The sequence below is a fragment of the Columba livia genome, chromosome Z, assembly GCF_036013475.1.
Source record: "Columba livia isolate bColLiv1 breed racing homer chromosome Z, bColLiv1.pat.W.v2, whole genome shotgun sequence".
NCBI lineage: Eukaryota > Metazoa > Chordata > Aves > Columbiformes > Columbidae > Columba > Columba livia.
The window spans coordinates 83,404,946-83,429,628 of NC_088642.1; the positions used below are offsets into that span (position 1 = coordinate 83,404,946).

Consider the following 24,683-nt stretch of genomic DNA (forward strand, 5'->3'; position numbering starts at 1 on the left):
TTCCATAAACGGTCTGATAGTGAAGGGAAAGTCCAGGACCTGGGATGCTCATGCTCTATTCTGCTGTGTATTTCCTATTTGAGAAATCATAAAGCCTCTTCACCTCAGCTGGTCATGCAAGATAAAGAAAGTGTTTCCCCACTATGCATAAGTGGTTTTGAGATTAAACACTTTAAGATTATGAAGAACTCTGAATGTGATCTAGGTAGGTACCTAAAATATGCAGGTAAAATAATCACCTAAGGAAGATATAAATTGCCTAAAATTAGCGCTGTTGCCATTTTAGACACCCTGGGTACCCCAGTCACCTGGACGGTGATGGCAGAAGTGACACAGAACCCAAGACAGACACATGGTCTCCTGGAACAACAGCGGGATGGCACGTAGGATGCTCTAGTTTACCTAAAGCGACATCCAGTCTGCACTTACTTACACAACAAAACACACTGCTAAACAGGTTCAGCAAGTGTGCATTCACTCTATGAAGTAATATTAAAGTGATTTTTTAGAAACAAAATACTAAAGAAAATTATTAAACCTATAAATCGTGCTCAACCTTTCTGTGTATCAGATTTGCAAGCACACAATGTGCCGAACACATGATGTCCCAAAAGTCATCACAGTGCTGCAGGAGATGTCGATTGATGACACCAAGTATTTCCACACCAGCATCATTCCTCAGTTGTTGTGTTAACTATGGAGGTTTTTTTAAACCACTGCTGTTGATAGTACGTTCTTTAGGTATGAATTGTTAATGGATCCTAATGGTCACATATACTGGCATCTGTGTGCATATGTTACTTTCCTACCCCACTTTACCAAACCTGGAACACAGCATAGCTAAGCGTTGCAGAAAGCTCAAATCCCGCTGTGTTTTTGCAGCGGTCTCACATTAGTTCTGCTGGTCTACAGCAAATTATGAAAGAGGAAACAGGATTCAGATCACTTTTCTTTTTGTCTGCTCCAGTTTTGAAAAGACAAACCAAAAGCGCCGAAGTCTGGTCTACTTCATTGTCCTTCCTGCTGGTGAAGGTGCAGCTGACAAAAGGCTGGAAGGTTCTTTGCACGTGTGTGCAACCTGCATCAGAAATTAATCTTGTACCCGGCTTTGCCACTGCCATGTCACCTCACTTCTGCAATCTCCCTTTTGAGAACAGGCAGTTTTGACAGCAACAGGAATTTTTGGAAAGGCGTTTTTTTGGGATGTAAGGAGTTTTTGCAAAATTCTACACAACAGGCAGCCAAGATGATCTGCTGCTCCACTTCACCTGGGTTCAGTAAAAATCAGTTTGAAGTTCTTTATACATTATATCCTCAATAATGGTATCAACAGTGGCAAAATTTATGGGCTTTTAAAAATATCTGCAAAATTCTGATTCTCCTACAATTACAATGTGGGGAAAAAAAAAAAAAAAGGAATATGTTTAATAACTCACACAAGTGTATTCCCACTCATGATGGTACCACATTAAGTCTCTCCCAGAACATAAAATCTGTCCTTCAGCTTTTAGTGAACGTTGCTTGTGAGATACACGATAGTGATTATTCCGCTTTTTAAAAGGTAAATTCTAAGCAAGTTTGCAAAATTACTGTCTCATTTCCTCCCAGGGACCAGCTCTTTTTTTGCCTCCTGGTTCCTTCTCAGGTTCAGTTAATTAGCATGACAACACCCCAAGTAAATGGTGTATGTGCAAGAAAACTAACACTTAATCAAAGGCTAGGGACACTATCATGTCATTTTCACACATGAATTGTGTAACATTAGAAGACAAAGCGAAGGTGAGTTAGACCTGACAAATAACTCGGATTCAGGGCGAGTCATTTTATCAATATTTCAAAGCCTAGGAAAGAAAAGTGTTTTCTGTGTGCATGCATAGACACGTATAGAAAGATTCAGAGGAATAAGAACAGGAATAGAAAGAACATGTTCACAGAAGGATTTAATTTGAGGACACACTGGAAAGTACGCATTTGTTTGGGTGAGGGTACCCTGCTTCCAAATGAGAAAGGAAACAAGTTTATTTTATGAGTAACAGTTAAACATTCAAGCAGGCAATTAAAGTGTTTTACCGAGGCCATTTTGGGATACCAAACACTTTGAAGATTACACATTCCCTCATATTTCATGTTCAATGTTCCTCTAAGTAAAATATGTGGTTCCCTTTAGGTACTCAGTTATGAATTGTACTTTAAAGGCAAGGGGACATTTTTGATAATGCACATCTTAAACTTTTCATTAAACTACCAAATTTAAATTCTACCTTTTTGTGCACTCTGACATTTTTGTCTGGCATTTTCATTAATTTTGCGACATACATAAATGTAGCTGAAATGTTAACTGATCAATACTTTGTCTCTCTCATGTAGCACTAGAGCGAAGCTCCCCAAGGACCACGCAGCAGTACAGAAATTAAATGTGTAAAATATCAAATGTTAATGTTAAACACAGCAGCACTTACTGTATAACGACTGAAAAGGCTAAAAGAATTCCAAATGGACAGATGGTAGCACAAATTATCTACAATCACATTTAAAGACTAAAGTTTGTCCCGTAAAATAATTCATTGACTCACATTGAAGTGTGTCCTTTTACTGATAGCTCAGTTGTCCAATTATTTTTGTGCTCATTACAGTGAGAAATGACAGTACTGGAAAAAAAGACTGTACACTTTTTTCCCCCTACGTTGCACCCACTGACATCTGCAAGAACACAAATGTCTGGTCAAGAAGCTGATGGAAATTAGGCCCAATTTAGTAGACATTTCAGGGCCCACAGCAGATTAATCTATAGAAAAGCCATCCACTTTTGCACGTCCTGATAAAGTTCTTCTGCTTGAAACATATTAATTACTGAATTAAAAAAAACATATGAAATTAACTACTAAATAATCCAAAGGTCTGTTTTAAATATCTTACAGCAAAGGCTCTCTCTATATATTCTAGTCTTCTGCGTTGCACTTAGGTGCTTATGAAGCATAAATACAAACATGTAACACATTTTTGATCAACCTCTAAACACAACAGGGCTATAATAAAGCTGTTCCGGAACCGAAACATTAATTTAACATTGTTGCTATACAGTGCCTTTATTTAAGGTGAAATAAATACAAAAAAGGAGGAGAAAATATCAAATCTTCTGACAGTTCTTACCCAAAGTCACAGGAAGATCAGCCTGTGTTTCACAAGCTACTTACAAGTATCTTTCAATATCTGGAAACTAACTGCTAATAATACTTCATGGTTGTCTTAGCATATATATAAATATATACATATGTAGATATAAACATAAAAAATACGTGTGGGTAGCAATTGTTCTTCTGCTGGGAATTACTGAGGCACAGGCAAAGAAAAAATGGAATCTAAACCTTAAGTCATTCAGGTAAAATTCCCAGCAAAGGCAATGAGCTTATGAAATTCAACAGAAACAGGTAAAACAATGTTTAGTTGAGAAAATGTAAAATCTAGAACACTGAAAACTTAACTTCCAGGTTTCTGTACTTCTAGGTACTTCATGTGCATCAGTGGTCACTGAGTTGTTGCCTTTGGACAGACTTGAGGAAGAACCATGCAAAACACTCAGTAAAGAGTTTAATTTCCTAAACTGTCCCAAATAATGAAAAGGTTTGAGGCAACCAAGGTCTGGAGTAGAAATACTCAACAAGCCCCTTCAATGAACACTTTTAATCTCTACTACTAACAATGTGGCTCTCCAAGGACAATGACTTTAGAGAAAGCTGCAGTGAGTACTTCAGTGTGCGAAGAGCATAAAGCAGATGATGGTGACTTATTATTTAAGGCTTTCTCTGGGTTTCCAAGAGTAGTCCTCCTTGTTGGATCTCTGACATTACAATTAACCTACTACATTTCTAAAAATAGAGCAGGCCTGCCAAAACTTCCACACCCGCGGTCTCCTGTAAGAGTAGCCCCAACAGAAAGGTAAGACATGGGATGAGGTATGAGAAAAAGGCACCTGTAATGCCAAGAACCTGGGGCAATGGGACATCAAAACAACCAACCTTCACATATGTAACTTATGTGAAATGGCTATAAATCCGTATTGTGACGTTACCCATGGAGGTACATCTTCAAAGCCAACAGTAAGGAAGGAATGGTTGGTTTTAAAGTTTACTTCTTGTATGTTATTTATTCATCTGCCTACGGAGCTGGAAACTTCTAGAATGCTCTCTCATCTGGTTTCTGGCATCGTGACATTTTCCAGCCTCTGGGAGACGACTTCAAGAGGAGATACGATTCATGTAATAGTGAAGAGATTAAAATTACACATATAAGTACAGATTTTTTAGGGAATGTAGTAAATTCCAGTGTAACCTTAGTGCAAGTGTAATTGAGCATTACACATGCAAGTGAACCACTCTCAAGATTCTTCAAGGGCCTATGATAGATATGAAACTCCAGGAACCATCTAAATCCAAAGCTTACCACCACAATCCAAGTTTGCGTAGATTTGACTGAGCTAACAAAAGGTTATCAACATTTTGCCCAACAAATGGATGATTTGATCCTTGGACAGAATAACACCAGGTTGAGAAGCATGGGATGGACTTTGGATGTAGAGCAGGAACACATCTGTGAGGTCACAGCACTGATAGTATCCAAAGCTACCACAACCACCATAGAGCAAAACAATTACTAACAGGAAAATAAGAAAAGTAGGCTCTTGAGAGAGATATGTAAAAATACATATACACAAATAAAATCAGGAACATGTTTTCTACTACAACAATGATGCATACTGACTTATAAACCTCCTTCAAATTCTGCTTTCTGTATTTGCAGCTACTTATTATGACACCAAATTTATCTAGGACTGGAAACAATTACAACTTAAGAGCAACAAAACTTCTTCCATGGCCATAGCAGCATATCACAAGAAAGAAATTATTTTATTTGCCCAGAGAATGAGATCTCTTTCCTTTCTTCCACTGTTAACAGGTGAGTGTTCTACATCTGTATTAAAATCAGATGTGGATAGATGAGTATTAACTAACTGGAGCAGTAATAGTAAAAGGAACATTTGGGTTTTAGACAGAAAAATGCATTTTCCTATGACATTTGGACCCATTTAAACTAAAATAACGACAGATCATCATTCTGAAGTAAACACTAGGAATTGTATTTTGATTTTTGCTTATAGTGTAGCCACTACAGACATCAGAAAAAGATAAAAGCCCTAAGAGTTTGAACAGCTCATGTTATCTCCTGCACCCCCAATGAACACTGCAATAAACGACCAAGAGCTTCTGCCGTGCTTTGACAGGATACACGGGGGTTTAACAAGTCCTGCTAGCAGAAACTACCTGCAAAACAGCATATTTTAGGACCAGACTACCCTGTTTTACTGCGGCAGTGCACCCAACTACAGTGTCTGGTTTGACTTCTCCAAATTTGAGGCACCTGAGCTACAGGCACCCAAGCTTGGAGCAATGTCACCAGAGTCCCTCTATAATTATTCAAATAATTATTCAAAGAAAGACCAAGACCATTCCCTGATCATCACGGAGGGGCCCATCACTTCAGTTTTTCATCCAGCTTAATAAATTTAGATGTTCCAGAAAGTGTGTCCACACATACATTTCTACTCTACTCCCTCAACCTGAAAACAAACCGGGACTCTAGTCTTGTTCATAGCTCAATTTTTTTTGAAAATAAAAAACTTACCCATCTGGGAAAAACAATCTAATCTATGATTAAGCTTTGAATTTTCCAAATTTTACATGAAAATAAAGGTTAATATTAAAGAAGCCAGTGTTTATGGAGAAATAATAGTTTCCTTTAAATCACTGAAAATGAATTCACTAAAAACTGAACTATGACCAGAGCCTGATGTCTAAAAGATATTAGTATGTTTGGATTCATTATTTTAAAGTTGAGGTGGTTTTTATTTTGTCCTGTTGCAAGAAAACAATTCTGAGTCTAGTCTAGAGCTTTGTACTTCTGTAAAGTTATAAGTGCAACATATATTGACATGTAGAGGACAAAATAACACTAATTTTATATTAATGACATGTAAAAGTATTAATGAAACATTCAGAACAAGTTTTAGAGTAAATATGTAACATACAAGGGGGCCAAATAAAAGTTAGCAGAGGTAATGTGTGAGAAGCTCAAGATCCACCATCCAGAGTTCATTGACTGCAACTGAGTTGTATCACTTGCTCATGTTATTTATACAAATCTAAATTTAAAAAAAAAAACCAACTGTCTTGTTTGTGTGACATTTTAAACATAATTACTTTTTTAAAAAATAGTGAATAAATATGATTTGCAGTATATTCATAATGCAAAGTTTTAAATTAAAAAAAAAATCAGAAACCTCCATACCAACACTGTATTATCTTTCAGTACAGAACACAAGTACATTAACAATAATATAAACAAGATCATACCAAGAAAGCAGCAAGACTTCTTGGGGGAGAATCCCAGTCAAAGCAACTGCTAATGTAGTAGGCGGCGTTTATGAGCACCATGACACAACGCTTCGTCCGGATAAAGTTTCTTAACAGTAGCTGTTGAAAAGATGAAAGAATGAACGTGGTTCCAAACCCCAGAAACTTCAGAAGAGGTTCATGTTTACCATATTGACGTTATTCAGACTGAGGAAACAACATGTTATGCTCTCTAGTTCACAAACTGGGAATGACGATTTAAAATTTGGGAGACATGGAAGTGGGAAAATTTTAGTTATCTGTGTCACTTGATACTTGTTGGATTTAATTCTAAAGACATAAATTGTTGTCCTAATTTCCACAACTGTAGACCAATTCTTACAAAATTTGATGAATGATTTTGTTATTAAGATTTCAGAGTTTCATTACATAGGCAAGACTTTCCCCATTCTCAATTATTTAGAAAATTCTGGCCTTTCTTAATAAAAAGATGTTGTAGGAAACTGTCCTGAAGCTGTGCAAAATTACTGCTCTAATCTAATTAAGATCACCTCCACCTGTTACATCCACTTTTTTCCTTCATTTCTAACAAATTTTTCTGCTGTGATGTTTTTAGACCGCATGTTTTTAAGTATTTTTCAAAGTAACTTTAACTGCCTGCATTCAATCTATACAGAGAGGAGACGTAACAGTGCTGTGTTTTGATTCAGGAGAATACCCCTAAATCCTCTAAAATGGCAATTCTCCTGACCCCCCCCCCCAAAAAAAAAGTGAATAAACCAGTAAATAATTTGTGTATTGAATAGCATAGAAAATGCGAGATAGGTAAGACACATTCACTTTCAGAAAATGTGGATGTTTTAAAATGCAGCCACATCAGTCACAAATAAAGATTCCTTCCCCCACTGCCAAGTGGTTTTGTGCTGAGTTACACCATGCAAACTAATTTAAAAGAAAAAACAACCCAAACTGTGAATTTGAAGTTTACTCTTCCTGCCATCTGCAAAGAGCTCAATGCCATTTTCCATTATGAAAGTGGGAAGAAGAATGAATATTGAAGAAAAGGCCTTGATTTTTCTTTGCTGGAATAGTAATGCAAGATGCAGCTCTGGTGACTACATTACAACAGTAAAGAAAATACTTTGCGTCTTGAAATCTTAATGAAATACTCCATACAGCTAATATAAAGTTCATCAGGCAGATAAGTTAAATTGTGCTCAGGTCTATAAGCTTTCAGGAAAATAAAAAATAGTTTTGACACCTTTGCCCTTCCGCCGCAAACAACAAAAATCTTTTTCCCACCACAGTCCAATCAAAACCACAGTTCACCCCATTTAAATACATAATTTGTGGAACATGAAAAACAGAATCAAAAGTAGTTCAAGATGAGAAAAAGATAAGACATGTGTTTAAATGCTTTTAACCAAAACATTAAAACTCTGAGCAGCAAAAATATCCGCTATGGTTCCACCTTTGATTGAAACCTTACTCAACTAACTTATTTAAAAATTGGTGAAAAGAATGCTGAAAGCCTCTCTGCCCTGCAAGAAATGGAGATTTTTCAGGTCAAGGTTAACAGCAAAAATTTATGCAAGACTTAGTTTACATGCACCTGTGCTATAATCCGATACGTGTGGAACCTGATGGTTTCAACTGTGTTCTTATTCACGTATTTCATGGAAATTAAGCTGCAATTTATAGAGGAGACACAATAAACCCATGTATTTTGTTTCTGCCTTTTCCGACCTATCATATTCTTTTGTAAACAGGTAATGAAAATGTTATTCTTTACCCTCAGCGGTGCGACACCAGATATTTGGATGTGCACACTTGATATTAAGGCTTTCGGAAAGGATTAGTGTTTCCTTACTCTTTACCTGTTTAGACAGTCTGTTTTCCTCTTCAATGTACTTCTGTTCTTTGGGCATTAAGGTTCGTAGGCTGGCTTTCACCTATGCATTGAAACGTTTTGTCAGTATTTCAGGCTCCTTGCTAATAACACATGCTTCAATTTGCAAAAATAAATAAATAATACTACTAATAATAATTGCGGAGTTTGGGAGCCGGGGCTGCCCAGCCCGCGACACAGCGACGTGAACCGCGGCGCGAGATGCTGCTCCGCACATTAACAGCAACAGCAGCGGCAACAAAAAGAGTGGGTGTGCCAGGCAGTGGCAGAAGAGTATTCTGCAGTATACATCAAGGTTTAGAGAAAATGGGGAATGACAGAAATTCTCTACAAATCGGGAACAAAAGCTTTCATGAAACTGAACTCTTTAGCAGTACAAAAAAGCCAAAGTTAAGACTTACAGCATTAAAAATCACATCTATTTCAAGATAGATGACCCCCTTTGTTGGCCCTGTCAGCTGCTTGTTTTTCAAGACGTAGGCTTTCTGTTCACCATTTTGAATCTGCAGGAAAAGGACATGACAGCCGTCTGTCTGGCGGTCTCTGCTGAATACACCCCCCCGGCGACCCCTGACCCCCAGCTGCTGAAACTGACAGAGAACCCAAAACAACTGTGGCAAGTCTGACAAGTACCTGTTCATTACCAGGACCGAGTCTGTCAGGAAAAATTAACTATCATGGGATTCAACATGGCCGTGAATTGAGTATGTTAAAATTTTAGTGTTCTTATTACAGACCTTGGTTGAGAAATGACAGACACAGAGCTGCAAATCTTTTTTTTTATTATTTTTTTTTTTTTTTTCATTCCTTCCTTTCCCCCTTCAGCAGAAAAAATAGAGAGCGATATGTCAGGTGAATGAAACTTACAGACAGCAACGGTATAGCAACTTTGCCTAGAAAGTCAGCGCTCCGATCGCGGTCCTCGTCATAAACTGTCACTTCAAGCACCGAGTGGATGTCTTTAATATTGCTACAAAGGGAGAAGCACACACAGGAGAGAGAAGGAGTCACCTACACCAGCGGGTACCAAGGACAAAAGCGTGAAAGGTTAACAAAAAACAGATACCCATCTATTTTTTCAAGCCGTGGCAAATAACAGAACTTAAGCAAATGAGGCACCTCTCCGAATAACTGAAACGCGCACTAAGGGCTGCAGCCGTCGCTCTGTCTCTACGAGGCTTTTCCAGCAGGAGTTTTCTGAAGGATGTTGCTTTAAATCCCCTACCTGGGGAGAGCATCCCCGACACCGCGGTCCTGGCAGCGATTCCTGCTGCAAACGCTGCGGAACCCACAGCTCCGCAAACGAAAACAGCGACGAGCTCCGCAAGCGCATCCTCGCACCGAGAACAAGCCCTTTAATTCTAAAATCCTCGCTTAATTATAAGCGTGCAACAGTCATTGCAGCAAATTAGGAGCAAGAATTACGAAAGGATGCATTTTTCAGCTATTACTGGGGGTTTTTTGCCTGCGAGCTACTGAATACTCCACCACCATGCACGACAAAAGTCACTGTCTATTGTAAACTCTTCAGTGAATAATTCACAGTCCTTATTCAGAGAAAAAGACCGAATTGTCTGAGAGAACTAATCTTTGATTAAATGGCTGATCCAGAAAATACTAATTCAAACAAAGCAGTTTAACTTCACTAAAATATATGCCTCCAGATGAAACTGGATTGCCAGCTGAAAAGTAATTAACAAATCTGAGGATAAATAAGGCAGTCAATGCAAATATACAGAGAAGAGAGGTGAAAACTCTCCTTGAAGGCCTTTTGAGTTTTTCCTATTTGATTCCTGATTAGTCTTTTGTCCTCTGAAAAAACAGGCAATTTCTTATGCAGAGAACACTGTTGAGCAGTAAAGGTTGATTAGTTATTGACTCCATTAGTAGATAATTAAAAATAAATTAACAAAGAAATAAGGATGGTTTTCCAGATACATAGATGAGACCTACATTAATAAGCTAATGAGAAGTACAACTGTTGTGACTTTTGTTTTTCCCATTGTTCTGAGTTCATTCCTGAGAGCTCACTGCAGGGCAAGAAAAGACACGGATGCCAAACATACGAATGTCAAATTTAGAATTAAAAAAATAATAATAAGAAATAGAGTTTCTTTTGAGACAAGGGTGAAACATATTATTTTAATCTATGATAAAGTGAAGTAAGGGTACACAAAGCTAAAGCTTCTTCTGGTTCGCAGGGGACTGTCAGCTGATTTCAGCAGCAAAGAGACCTGCGGCTGATCATTTTTCTGCTCATCGGTGTCACGTTGCAGTCAGACAGAGAGAAGCATGGAGAAAAAGAAGGCAACGGAGCAAGGCAAATACAGAAACATTATGTTTGCGGAAGACTTTTCTTCTATTTTGCCAGAGCCTGTTAATGCCTTCAGAGTAACAGGGGGATAAAAAAACCCAACCACGTCGCTTCCCAATAAACTAAATCCTTAAGATTGTGTTTTACCCAACAGCATCGTTGTACTAGTGTGACACCAGACGTGTTGTGAGAACTGTGGGTAAATGGAAATAACAAGTGGAAAGTATCTGATCGTAATTTAGAGAAGTACAAATGCATTTAAAATTCCTTTCTTCATATAGTCATCTAATGTTTATTAAAGTTAACAAGCACATTTCAATGAAGGCCATAAACACAATATCCTTTTTTTCATCCAGTGTGACGGATTTGGCCCTTGAAACTCTCACTTGAGCTACCAGGAGTCCAGAGTGCTTAGTGTTACACAAACCTGGTTTCCAAGAAACTGGCCTTGCTTTTTTTGCCTTCAAAATGGTACTAGTTCTCTAACTTTTTTCATGTTTTTAACCCTCAAAAAAGTATTCAGCTGTTTGGTTTAGTAATATCAGTATATCATCATTATCCTTCTCCAGAACCAGCAGTAGGTATCTTTGTTTCACATGTACATTCCCTTCAACAGCCCCCCACCCCCAAAAATCCCAAACGAAGCACAAAACCTCCCTCTTCCACCCCACTCGCAGAACCCAAACACCTACAATGTGAAGATTTTGTTCCATTCTGGGTTCAGATTCTTGTAGACAGTGTGTGTCAGCAGTCTGTCATTATTCAATTCAACTACACAAAATGGGTCACTTTTACCTGTAAGAGAAAATTCAGAACAAAATTTATGAACCAAGAAAATCCACCACGAGCAAGGTTTGAATAAAAATTAGGGGTTTGTTTTTGTTTTGTTTTCTTTTATTTTTTCCTAAGTTGCGTTGTAATTCTCTCAGGAATTAATTCAGGGAAGTCCTATGGTCTGCATTGTATCATAATTATCATAACAGGCTGTTCATCTTTGCAATCTATTAACATTCTTCGCTAAAAGAACATCTTTCCTGTCTTTTTTTAAAAAAAAAAAAAAAAAAGAAAAAAAGGGAAAAATCAACGTACAGACTATTCTGATGAAAAAACAGCATGTTCCTAAAAGGAGCCAAGCACCCTTCTGAGACAGCTAAGAGAACTTTACTTTAATGGTGTCAATCCTACATTGACTGTAACGATAACATAATTAGAGCATTTTGATATGTAGGAAATGTATTATTCCATATTATTTGTAATAACCTAGCACCTATGATACTTATCCAAAGATTACTATGCCCTACATGTTTCACGCTGTACAAATCCTCTCCCCAAAATCAAAAAGCCTTAAAAACAGTCTCAGATAAAAGCCTAACACCAGAGAAAATGGGCAAGTACAATTAAACAATGAGGTGATATCAGCTGGAATGATGGGCTGTAGTCTCAGCACAGCAGAAGCTCAAACGTGGTTGAGATTTTTGTATACATTAAAGCACAATGAAGTAGCTTTGCATATATTTACAAGAAGGTCCCTCAGCATGAAAGCCACCACAGGAGAAAGTATGAAGATGCTGCTTTGAAAATGTAATATGTGGATAATGGAAGCAGTATCCTAGACTGGATATGAAAGTTGATTTTTTTTAAAAAAAAGAGAGAATGGGGAAAAGAAAAGTGTCTGTGTGTTAGGTGGGTTGCCCCTGCATGTGAATTAAGCACCTTTTAGCCTATCACTGCAGGTGAGCACTGCTTAGACACCAAGCAAAGAGCAAGAAAAATCATCCCAAACGAAAGTTTAGGGGGAAGACATGAAACTAAGCTTTTCCTTAGATATTCATGAAGCCAAAGTTTGCATTTGGAAAGGAGAAGGAGAGTAGACACCTGGATCTCATGCTTAACGACAGCTTGGTTGTGTGAAAAAGGAGTGCTCCGAAGAGGGAGGTAGCCAAAGAATGGCAGATCAATATCTCCAGGCTTTCAGGGCAACCCTGAACTTTCCTGGAAGGATAAGACAGTGTCGCAAGGAAGATCTGAGGCTGGAAGGAGCCATAACAATAACATGAAGGGACTGGTGAGAAAACAGTTGCAATAAAGGCAAGAAATCACGATGTGGAGTAAATTATTTAACTCCCGTTTCAAATTGTGATAGTAATGACAACCACCACCAATGCTGGTCAAGACAGAGAGATGCCATCCCTTCCTACTTGTTCTGATTTCCTCCAGTAACTGAGGAGAGCAACCTTTGCCTTCAGCACGGAATACATTTGTATGGATTATTTTCATGGAAGCCTACAAATATATAAGTAGAAAGCTATAGAATATATTGCTGCTCCTAGAACCCAAGGGAACTTAGTCTCGTGGCAATTAACAACTGAGCTGCACACTAAAAAATGTCCCGTTCTTGTCTCTGGACTTCTGTTGGACCGCAAAGTGTTTGAAAGGTATTGAGTGTTGGCATTGGCCTTCCACAATCGAATCTAGCATGCTAAGCAATTGTATTTCACAATGTCTTCAATAATTCCGTAATGCTTTGTCATGCATTGTAAGAAGCCATAAATTGAGTAGCTCAATGGGGCCACATTAATGATATTAGGGAGGCATGTAATTTGTTTCATACCTTATACAAATGACAATGAAATCAATATTTAGACAAAGCTGTCTAGGGGTCACATCTCCCAAACTGCAGTATTGATTCAGACGACATCAGAGGTTAATGTGCATATTATTAACTTTAACGATAAAGAATAATTGTTTAAAACACATTGTGAATTACAGTTAAAGTTGGTGTTTGCTTTCTCTAGAAAACAATATACCGCTGAATCTTTCCCATTGAACATGAAAAATGATTAATTCACTAGTCAGCAGAGATGGATATTTGGCACATCTCAACATTTCCTTACTTCGCAAACCTAAAAGGTGATTGGAAAGTTAACCAACTCATATTCATTAAGGTTCTTTAGGTGTCAGTATTTGAGAAAGAAACATCCAGAAGACAGTTAAAATAACAAGGCAGAACTGACAGAGGAGGTAAACTATGTGATATTACTTTACCTCCTTTTTTAAAGTATCATCAAGCATATTTGCAGATGATGGTACAACGTAATTTGTGCTTATTAATTGTATGCAGACACAGGAAAATGCACTGCAGTATCTAAAGTCCACCTTCTGTAAACAGAAAATATTTACTGCTTTCATTTATTTTCTGCATCTGTTGACATACATACACTCTTCAATGACCCTTCTTATAGATTTATATGGATATCAGTTCACTTAAGAAGGCTAAATAACATGTGACATTAATCACAGAGGTTCTGGATCAAACCAATGAAAAGTGTTTTTCAGAAATAAGAGAATCCCCCTCTCATACTCCAGATTTCATGTCTACCCAATGCTATAACCTGAGAAAGTTTAAACTTTACAAAAGGGAATATTGTGTAATGGTACAAGGGAAGGTTCAGATACCATGGCTGACAAGTAGAAGTTTCCTTGCTATGAACATCTCTACTAAGGAATAGTGTTTTCACCATGTGAGGGGGCTCTGCAGTTCCCATGTGCAAAGCCCTTCACCATCGCCTATGGGAATTCTGTACGTTAAACACTCATAGCCACGCTGGGTATCTGAAAGGCAACACTCTGCTGACATTCTAAACATATGGTAAGTGCAAACATTATTTGGATACCAACGCAAACAAGCGAACAAAATTCAGACACACAAAGCCAGAGCAATGTACAAGTACTTGGTGAACTCACATCAATCAGTTGTTTTTCAGGTTCTCATTATTAGAAAGAATAATTGCTATCTTGACTCTCACTGACAGCCACGGCAACTTGCTGCATTGGAAGTGTTCAAAATAATGGGATAATTCCCAATGAAAGCCTGAAGATATCACTAAAATATTAAAAGATGTTGTCATTAGGTCTCTTTGGTCTCTAGGAGGACCAAGGAAATCCGGGAACTTACAGTGTCTGTTCATCACTGTATTATTCAAAAACAGTACCTTCAGCACAACACATACTCTAACCAAGGCAGACCGGGACAAATTCTGTTGAGTTAACGCAACCAACGATTTCAAACAAGAGGTAGCTGTGCTGTCCATCTAGCAGTTCCAGTAGTAAACTTAAGAAGCTTCCATTAGTCTTGTGCTGCCTAAGCTCAATCACACCATTCTAAATTACGTTGTCACCACAAGTACGTCTTTTGCTACCAGCTAAATCTCAACTGTCATATATCAATGTATATCACCTGTCATATGTCAAGTAATTCCCCCTGAACGCCTCTGTCTACAGAGGAACTTCCAGCCAGCTCCCTGCTCTGTGCCTCTCGTAGACCTCCAGCTGCTGTTCCATTGGCTTCTGAGGTGCTTTATTGATCAGGAGGACATCCGAAAACTTCTGAATCTGGCCCTAAATGTGTGCTCAACGCTGTGCCAGTATAAGACCACCACCACTTGATTAAGGAATTTACTTGCACATTGAAAGCACAGTTTCAGCACCACCAAAACCAGCACTTAGGATTGATTAGTCATCCCCGTGACCGCAGTGCGACTCATCACTGTTATACCCACCACTGTTGGAAGGAATTAATGAGACCAGTAGGTAGTAAAACCACTGACTGGAATCACACCTGCAGTAAACCTCAGTAAGAGGTTAATTCATTAACTCGTACTGTTTCTGTAACATCTGGTGCTTTTGGACTATACCTGTGCAGTACTAAGGCCTCCTGACATGACAGAAATAGTGTGCTAATAACACGCATAATAATCTGGAAGGGAAATCAGCCCATTTTGATGGATGTCCCTCACTTATTTTTTTTCCCCTTTACCCATTACAGGCCTGGACTATCTGAGAAAGTCCCCCAGAAGGAATTCTATGTTGTAACATTAAGCTCCCACTGTAAAAAAAAAAGAACCTAATTTTCTTTTGAAGCTCCCTATTTCATTCCCCATGCCACACACATTGCATCCAGTTTGACAAGATATCTTTGTGTGATGCTGTACTGCATTTAATCCTTAGACAGCTGGTGTGACCAGAGCCCAAACTGAGATTACTTAGACCTAAGTGAAGTATTTTACTTCAATAAGCACCGTGTCCCTCACGTTGCACACTATACACATGTTAATTAAAATGTCGGTCTTTCACTTGTCATCTGACTCCTCAGAACTGCTGCACATCCCTGGATAAACTGCACATGCACCAGCTCAAACCAGCCCAACTCAGCAACAGTGGTCAAGCCACAGGAGAGGATAACGAGGAACTAGAGAGGTCTCGTTTGTTATTTGCTTCAAAATTCAAAGTCCCCACAGCCCAGGAAGCCCTTCACAAAAGAAATGAAGCCAGTTCAAGCTCAGATTCATTATCTGGAGCTCAGAAGGTTGACTACTGGAACAATTTTTTTGTTTCCCTGTAAGTATAAAAAATAGACTTTCCATCGTAGAAAAGAGACCTAAACACTGATAATTTTTAATTGCTCCTCAAAATTTTCTGAAAATCAGAGCAGCAAAAACTCAACCTCCACACAATTTTAGCTTCTGAATTTTATTCTGAAGTACCTACAGCACCACACTGCCTAACAGTTTAGCAGTATTTTTCTCTTGGAAAAATTTAGGAAAGGCCTTTTACATCAGTTCAAAGGCCACAGGACTTCCATGTGTGTGTATCAGCTGGCTTGTGATGCTGGAAACCATCAACAAGCACCGAATATGATAGTTGGCTTCTCAATCCTTGTGAAATGATGTTCTTGAGCTGGTGGACCCATCTCAGACACCCACCACTGCAGCCTATTGTCCAGGCTGGAGCTGAGCTGGACTCAGCCTAGTGGGCAGCTGAACCAACAAAACGTTGGGCGTCATCTCAAATTCAACTCCAAAAGTACTGATTTTTCACAAGAGATTGAAAGACATACAGCCAACTTGGACGCAAGCATCTTTTGTCTGTGTAAATAGGAACTTTACCTGAACAGCTGAGGTGTCAAACTGCAATATAATATAATTCATATTTCTGGGCAAGTTAAACAGATACGTCCTTCAATGGTCCCTGAAGGGAAGTTATGCTATAAAAAATTTTGATTCTTGGTAGACTGTTTTCCTAGCAAAAAATCATTTTGGAGCAGAGCATTTCTTCCAAACAGGGGCTTTGATTCAACATAAGTGCACTTTTGCACTTAATTTCTAGCTCCACTGTACACAAAGCAGAGTCTCCCTTGATGAAAAGCTGTCGAAGCTTAAATTTGCATTTCTTGCTTGCTGTATTTTGTACAAGTCAAACTGTGATGTCCTTTTGTTATAAAACTTGATTAAATACATGCAGCGTTTGTCTCCAGAAAACCACTTCATCCGCATCTTATTCAGTTAATATTGTAAAAAAGGAGACTTTAGTAAACAAACATATGGAAACATCCATATTTTATGCAGCAAGATGATTCCCTGCTTTAAAGAGGAAAAAAACCACCTGTCTACAGTCATAAACATCATGCTTTTCTGTTTCAGTCTTTGAAAATCCACCCTGTAGGAAAGAAAATAAAATATCACAAAGACCATCAGTCACTGTAGAATGACTCTTTCTTTCTTAATTGGTGCTAAGGAGCTACCAGTGATGCAATTGCTTTCCAGGGTGGATGGAAGCCAAGAAGCGTGTGGGTGGCTCCCCATGAGCCCTGGGGAGAGCCTTCTACCATGTCTATGGAAAGCATGCATTGCTTCAGTATGCGTCCAAAGATGTAAAAAACATCCTAGTTTTGTTCCTTCAGCAGTTTTCTCAACAAAAGGAACCAAGTGGCAGGCTAAATGTAGATTGGCATTTAACATTTGCCTGCCACCGATCAGTCTGTAAAGTTACACAAACTGACAGAAAGTCGGCGCTGGCCAGATCATGAAATGAATTTGAGAAAACTGGCACCTTTATTCTGAACTAAGTATTACATGAGGTGTTTTTTTTTTTTTTTTTTGCTTTGCTCAAATTAGGTTATCAAAACAGAACTAGAATCACAAAGACAGTTCAAAAATTTAATAAGAGATTCCAATTCTATTCCTGCTTTCAAAAGTCAGGAACTCCACAAAGTTCAACCAAGTTTAATATGGTTCCAAAAGGTGAAATATTGTTTGAATATTTCACAGACTGTTACGGTTCTCCCCCACTACAGCAATGCCCGTCCATTACGGGTCCGAGTCCCCGCAGCCAAAATAGCCCTTTATTTTTGGGGAAGACAAGACAGGCAGCTGATGACTGTGAGGGGGCAGTGCCATTCAGGCAGACACTAATGTCACCAATGCTGTCCCCAGCTCCCTGCCAGCCAGCTGCTTGCGATGGAGCAGCCAACGCAACCTTTGGCCAGGGACCGATGGCTCAATAGCCTGGCAAGCCGCCTTATCTAATGGATTCAGCGCAGGACTCAAGCCGAATGTGAGCTTCGACAAGGACTTGCTCCGTCAGCCTCAGTGAAGTCAGTTAACCTCCCTTAGTCTTCCATCTTTACAATGGAAATGATAATTCTTCCCTAACAGTCCTGCTGTAAACATGTTTTAGCAGACCGATGTCACGAACACATGCAGTATTTTACCAGACAGTTCAGTGCTGTGCCACAATTGTGTTTAAATCACTTTCCATTGAATATTTACAGAAAAAAAAAAAAAAAAGTTAGCAATCACAACTCATCCTTTTACTGTATATTCAATTCTAAATGCTACAGTTAACCAAAAACATCTTTTAAATACTAATTTTTCCACTAGTACACTAAAACTGCTACTTTCTTTAAAAATATGTAGATTTGCGGTACGTGATATTGGACTGATGTCTTCAGGTGACCAGGACCACGTGAGATTTTATCTACCACAGAACACTGTGCATCCAGTAGATTTCCATACTTTGTGAAGATAATTCAAGTGTATATTGAAACCTTTCTGCACTAATTGACAGAGCAAATTACTTTAGGAACCATATTTCCAAAGGGCCTCTGAATTTATTCCTTCAATTTTACACGTATGGGCTTCCATACCTCTGTGAATTTAACGTTTGTGTACATCACTCTGACATTTCCTAGCATTTGAAGAACGATTTCAAAGACTATGTTTGCACATGCGGTATTAGGACATTTTAGTAGAACAGATTTTAGAAAGCTCGTTTACATTCCGCACATTTAAAAATCTCTGTATCTTCATCCTACTTTCAAGTACCTTAATCAAAATTTTAACATGGAGTTTTCTTAGAAGAGAGGCTGAAATCAAACATAAAACTGAAAAAGCAGGAAAAAAAAGAATCTGCCTCATTTTCTCTACTTAGTTTCAGTTCTTCAGACGAGCAGAATCCTGAAAAGCCTTTGACTGTAAACCTAAACACCACTCGGGTCTTTAGTCAAATCTGTCTGATATGCCAGGTTTTGAAATCACAGTATCCAAAAAAACACGCAGACAATTGATTAATAATGAGGTCAGAAATACAAATAAATTTACTTCTAATGAAGACTGGAGACACAGTAATCAAAGTGTTAAAAATTCATTTCATGCACATCTCATTTGCCTCTTAGCTGATATTTATCACATAATTCTGTGAGAAAGTAGAGGCCTAAGATGCTCCAGATAAATGTCTCAATTAATTGTACAGAGGTAGCCCTCTTTGAGCTGAACCAGAGCTGTGAGCTCTTTATTAAAAGCACTATTCTGTAGCCTGTAACCTTGTTCCTTGACTCCTCTCTAGTTTCCAATTTAAACAAGTCCCCATGCGGCCCGCTCTAAAGGGCTTTGTCTCCCTGTCATTGTTAAGAGAGCCGAGGCATCCTGGAAGTGTGAAATCAGACCTCATGAGCTGAACGGTTCCCCAGGGAACGCTGGACCGCGCGGAAGGTCAAAGTCATGGGCTGGACCATCTGAAAGCGTCTGATCGCCGGTCTGTGACACGGCAAGCGGGGTGGGGGCCGGGGAGAGGGGAGCTGGGGGGCTGGGGCTGAACACGTCTTAATTAACGCCCAAAGACAGCAAAACAAACTGTTTTCCAGGCGGGCTGTGAGCTCGGATGCTGCTCTGCTAATGAATCAGAGTTGCTAACTGTTATTCCTCAAATGGGACTTTCGCTGAAGTTGATCAAACCTGTGTGCACGTCTTTTCCCACCCTGCGTGCTTCTTGTCAGTAATGAAGGGAGAGGCTTTGAGTTTTATTCTGTGGTACAAGGAAAGGAGGAACGTGTCTGCCCCAGCAAAGCCAAGAGCCTTCCCCATGACCCACCTACACCTACTTTGTTGCAGAACGAATTCTCTTACCTGACCACTGCCTAAAGTGGCACCATGTCATGGTGAGGGTCCTACTGCTCTGCAAAACTCACACAGTTTAGGTGAACAGGATATTATTAATTTCACAGGTGAACCGACACGATGAGTCCATTACACCTGACATTCTCCTGCACCATTGGAATATTTTTTCATGTAAAATGAGGTGGCTGTAGGCACACAGGCTGCTATGCCAGGGTTACATAAGCAGCCGAACCCTCCAGAAGGCTGGTGGAACCTCAAGAAGAAGCACGAGTGAGCAAAGATGTGGGGAAAGGGGTAAGTGTAACTTTTAGCTGAGGATTTAGGGAGAAAAGAGCCTGAATAGCTAAAACATAATGGAAGATTTAGATGAAACCGTCTTCTCAGGAAGAGAAAGAAAAAGTGAACGCTACACTCTACGTCTTTCCATTTGTTAGATTGTAGTTTCAAAAACACATATTAAAAAAATACATGTTTTCCAGGAAGGGGTATTTGCTATGACTGCAGTTTCCAACAGAACATAGTTTTGCATTGGTGGAAGCCCTAAAATTGTGTTTGACCACAGAAAGACAGTTGTATTATTTTTTTCCAGGGGAAACATCCTCACAGACCTGGCAAGTTCTCAAAAGATCTCTGGTCCTGGAAGATGTCCCCTTTTTCAGCTGTCCCTGAAATTAAGGTGAGTGTTCAAGCCCTGGTAGGGAACCTCTCAACCTCTCCCTGGTTGCCCCCGTCCTTGATGTCTTTGCAAGTGGGCTGAGCGAGGAGAATTCTCACTTTTTGTTCTTTTCTGGGGTATTTTTCAAATCCAGCTACAGCCCGTTAAGCAGTGCCCCATTTTCAAACTGACAGTGCCCAATTGCTCCCATTGCCTGCAATTTCACCCAAATTTCAGCCCACACTCGCATCTTGTTTAACGCCCACGGATGTGTTGGGGGGTTGTAAACTGAGGCCTGAACCTCCATCCTTAATCTCTTTCTTTAAAAAAAAGTAGAAAAATCTGCACTAACCTTAACGATCTGAAGTGCACTGTCCAACACTGGGCTATTGAGACGGGAGAAAAACCTGCCCTCGACTATCAACAGTTTATTAGGGGCTTAACTGAAGTGACCTACTGTAGTAGCATTCAGCTGAACAAGACTATGGGCTTTCTGTGGAAAGGAGAAGAATTGAGGGTTTCATTAAAAAGCAATTTGTGCTTTTTACTCATTCATTCAACAGGAGTCTCAATTGCTCTTTATTCACACAGAGTTAATACAGTATTACAATGCCGCTCAATGAATGTATGGTAACAAAAGAAAAATTTCACATTTTGAAAGGGGGAAAAAAAAAATCCTTGCAACTGTAGTAAGATTGATGACTACTTAAAAGATTACAGAAATCTTTTTCTGTCTATGCTTATGTGTAATGATGGAATATCAAGGATTTTTAAAAGCCATTCAGCCCAAACTAATAAATTTTGATTTATTACTTTACATGAGAAGATTCCTGAAAGTGAAACGGGATATGTTCAGCAGGCAGGAAACAGAGCAAACCACACAGGTACTATACAGGTGTTTCAGATACTTTTCAGACTCAGGGGAAGGCAAAAGATTAATTCTGAAAAAAGGATATAGTAAGAAGATCAAACTAGTCCTTAGCTTTTACTCACACGAGCAATCTTTAGTTGTGTAAATCACACCACTGATCACAGTGCTCTCCATACGGACTAATAAGTGTTGCCCATTTGAACAAAGGTGGAGGGTCAACTTTTACACCTTTTTTTGCAAACACAGTTTATTGATAATCACCAAATAATTACTTTGAGTTATTTCTAAATGTTACTATTTGGAGATTAATCTGAAATGAATGATCTGTGCATACCGGCAAGCTACTAAAAATAGCTATAAATTACTGCACTAGTTAATAAAACCCCTTTGTCCTCTTTTAGAAATACCAGGTATTTTTGTCCAAAATATACAATGATTTCTGTAAAGTCTGCACAGACATCTTACAAAACATAACTGCTGTTTTTTCTTGTTAATGAACAAAATATGCAGGACACAAGAAGGTACTGAGTGTTCTTCCCCGTCTTCCTGACTGTCATTTTAAATGCAATGTCTGAAAATATTTGGTAGACCTATACATCTTTAATTGAATCAAATGTATTTCCAAAAAATTTGTTCAACCAGCATAAATGACATGTTGATCTGGAAAAGTCGAAGACTGAACGAGGTCAGGGACTGAATTATCCCATTTGCCCCTGAATAACTTAATCTCTCTCTCTGTTCAGACCACATTGGATTAGAAGGTCAGAGCAGAGTGAGGAATCTTTAGAAGCATTTCTTCTGCCTCCTCGAAAATGGAATCTGTTATTTTGCATGCCACAAACTCAAAGATCTGCTTCAGCAATAAAATATTTGCTCTGTTACCTTGTCTGAGAAAAAAAAGAAAATAAATAACGATACTCATGCTAATTAACAAAAACTATTAAAAAGTGAGTATGTTGTTATATATATCTGCATCTGCTCCTGTAACAGAACATTTATGTCCAAATGTAGTTAAAACAGCTAGATTAGTAAATGGGATTTTTTGGTTGTTTTTTTATTTGTTTGTTTGGTTTTTTTTAAGGCAGAAAGGGCCATTTTCTGACACAGAAGCAGCTCATTTTGCTCCATTCAGCTTGTGCAGTGTGAAGGTCACTGTACTTACAGGAGATAACTTGGACATTTCCAGAGAAATGTGGTCAGTATGGTTGAAATACTTTTTATTTATTTTGAAAAGCAGAAGGTTAAATTAGCCTTTCAGCTTACATCACATAAAATAGAAAAGAAAAGAAGATTTTCTCATTTCTCTTCTTAAACAGATCAGCAGTAGTTATGGGAAACCGAATTTATTTGAAATGTCTGAAACCACTGGCACTTGCTGAATATCTAGCAAATATCATGTGTTTCTTTTGGCAACGAGTTTGAAGGAGTATCTAAGTCTAACACCTTTCATTTGTCTCCTCCTCTGGAATTCAGCTCTAATTTGGATAAGCTTTGCATATTTTATCTGCTAGAAAATGACCTATTTTCTATTTATTTTTTGCAGGACCTCTGATGGAGAAAACTGTGTGTTTCACCCACCTGAGAAATAACCTATGTAGGACTCTGATAACAGTGCGTCTTGCTGCCTTGCTTACAGAAGTTCTGTTTGTTTCTCTGAGGATTTTTTCCTTAACGAGCAGGAGGTCAGACTGAGCAAACAGACAATAATCTTTCAATAAAGTTCTGCTTTAAACATGTTTTTTTTCACGTCTAAAAGGCCCGGTCTTAGGACAGTATTTACTGTCACAGAAACTAAATGAGTCCTTGCCTGTGACATCAGCTGCCATCAACGCTTCTGCCCTGATGACCTTCACCTGAAGAAATCCCACATCCTTCATGTTATGGAACATCGACATTAGACTCTAGAAAATAATAAGAAGAAAAATAATTCTGGGTTGCAAAGAAGACGAACTAAACGCAATATTAATAGTCTTCTCCCTAGCCTAGATATAAGTTAGTGTAATTCTCTAGCATACTTATACTTTATTATTATCCAAAGAATGTGCAGTTATCTGTGTTTCTTTCAGTATTTTGCAACTTTAACCTATCAATCAAAAATGCAAAGGAAAAATAAGAATATGAGTGATTAAATATAACAGTAATTCTACTGAATTAATCCTCCAATAACATTTTGAACAGTGATTTAGGGCCAATATAATTTCTGCTGTAGCTGATCATTATATCTAAGCTTCAACATATCGTATATGCATATATAAGCTTGCATGCAGCTTGCAAATAACATAAGTAAAAACAATCAAAATAAATCATTTTCAAAATAATGACCTGCAAAAAAGATTAGAAAAAAAATGAATTAAAAGATGATTCCAATGTCACGGCAGAAAGCACTTGCTACAAATACATATTTTTTAAACACAAATTTCTGCAATATCTGCGTATATTAAAAAGAGGAAGAAAAAAATAAAGAATAGACTAACACTTGCATTTATTCATCCAGCATAGTTTTAGAAAGCTGCTTGGAAAGCTGCTCTTTTTTCAAATAAGTAAAAGTAACAAACTGGAGTATTGCACCAGTTAGGCCTGATATTGCAAAATTCTCAAATGACAGAACATCGAATGCAACTTTGACCTTGCAATCAATTACAACCAAACCTGACATTATCATTTAGTTTTTAGGTAAACTAAAGGAAGAAACTTCAAGAGGAGAGACTAAAATTAGACTTTCAAATCCACTTTAAATCATATATATAGATACAGATACATGTATATATGTATCTATCTATCTATGTATATATGTATAGATATCTATGTATCTATAGATAGATAGAGATATCTATAACTATATGGACTAATTTTTGGTTGTTGTTGCAAGTCTTGTTCATAAATACTAGCATGTACCTTTATTTTCAAGTATTTTAAAATCTGGACTAATTCATTTAATGCCTGTGGGCTTTTCTAAAATTTTAATGTAGCCCAAGTAAATCCTTTTCCACTACTTACGATCATGTCTAGATTTGTAGAAAACGCAAACGTGAAGTAAAACACCCAGTCAACAATTCTTTAATTTATTATGAAGGCAAAATTGACTGTTATGGAAAACCAGAATAAATAACATCACTGACCTGAAAAACACAGGTACTGCCAAAATGTAATATTACATGTAGACTTGCAAAAAACTACAGTATGTTTGTGCGCAAGTAACCTATCTATTCAAATGTTAGACACGTAATATGCATCCCTGTCTTTTCATTAGTGAGCCAATTCTAACAGTTAAATCACACCCCGATATTAATTTGT

General features: G+C 38.2%; 1 protein-coding gene across 10 annotated transcripts in view; it reads right to left on the minus strand.

The window, feature by feature from the left end:
* MCTP1 (multiple C2 and transmembrane domain containing 1) overlaps positions 1–24,683 on the minus strand; it is a 275,168-nt gene that overhangs the window by 85,823 nt on the left and 164,662 nt on the right. For all 10 annotated transcript variants that reach the window (XR_010469182.1, XM_065046966.1, XM_065046968.1 and 7 more), the window contains 6 exons: positions 23,197–23,290; positions 11,323–11,425; positions 9,184–9,286; positions 8,718–8,819; positions 8,285–8,359; positions 6,408–6,527 (listed from right to left, as the gene is read on the minus strand). Coding sequence is in view for 9 of the 10 variants with exons in the window: in XM_065046966.1 (XP_064903038.1) it covers positions 6,408–6,527; positions 8,285–8,359; positions 8,718–8,819; positions 9,184–9,286; positions 11,323–11,425; positions 23,197–23,290 (597 nt within the window). In the remaining variant the exon portion in view is untranslated. The remainder of the gene's footprint in view (positions 1–6,407; positions 6,528–8,284; positions 8,360–8,717; positions 8,820–9,183; positions 9,287–11,322; positions 11,426–23,196; positions 23,291–24,683) is intronic.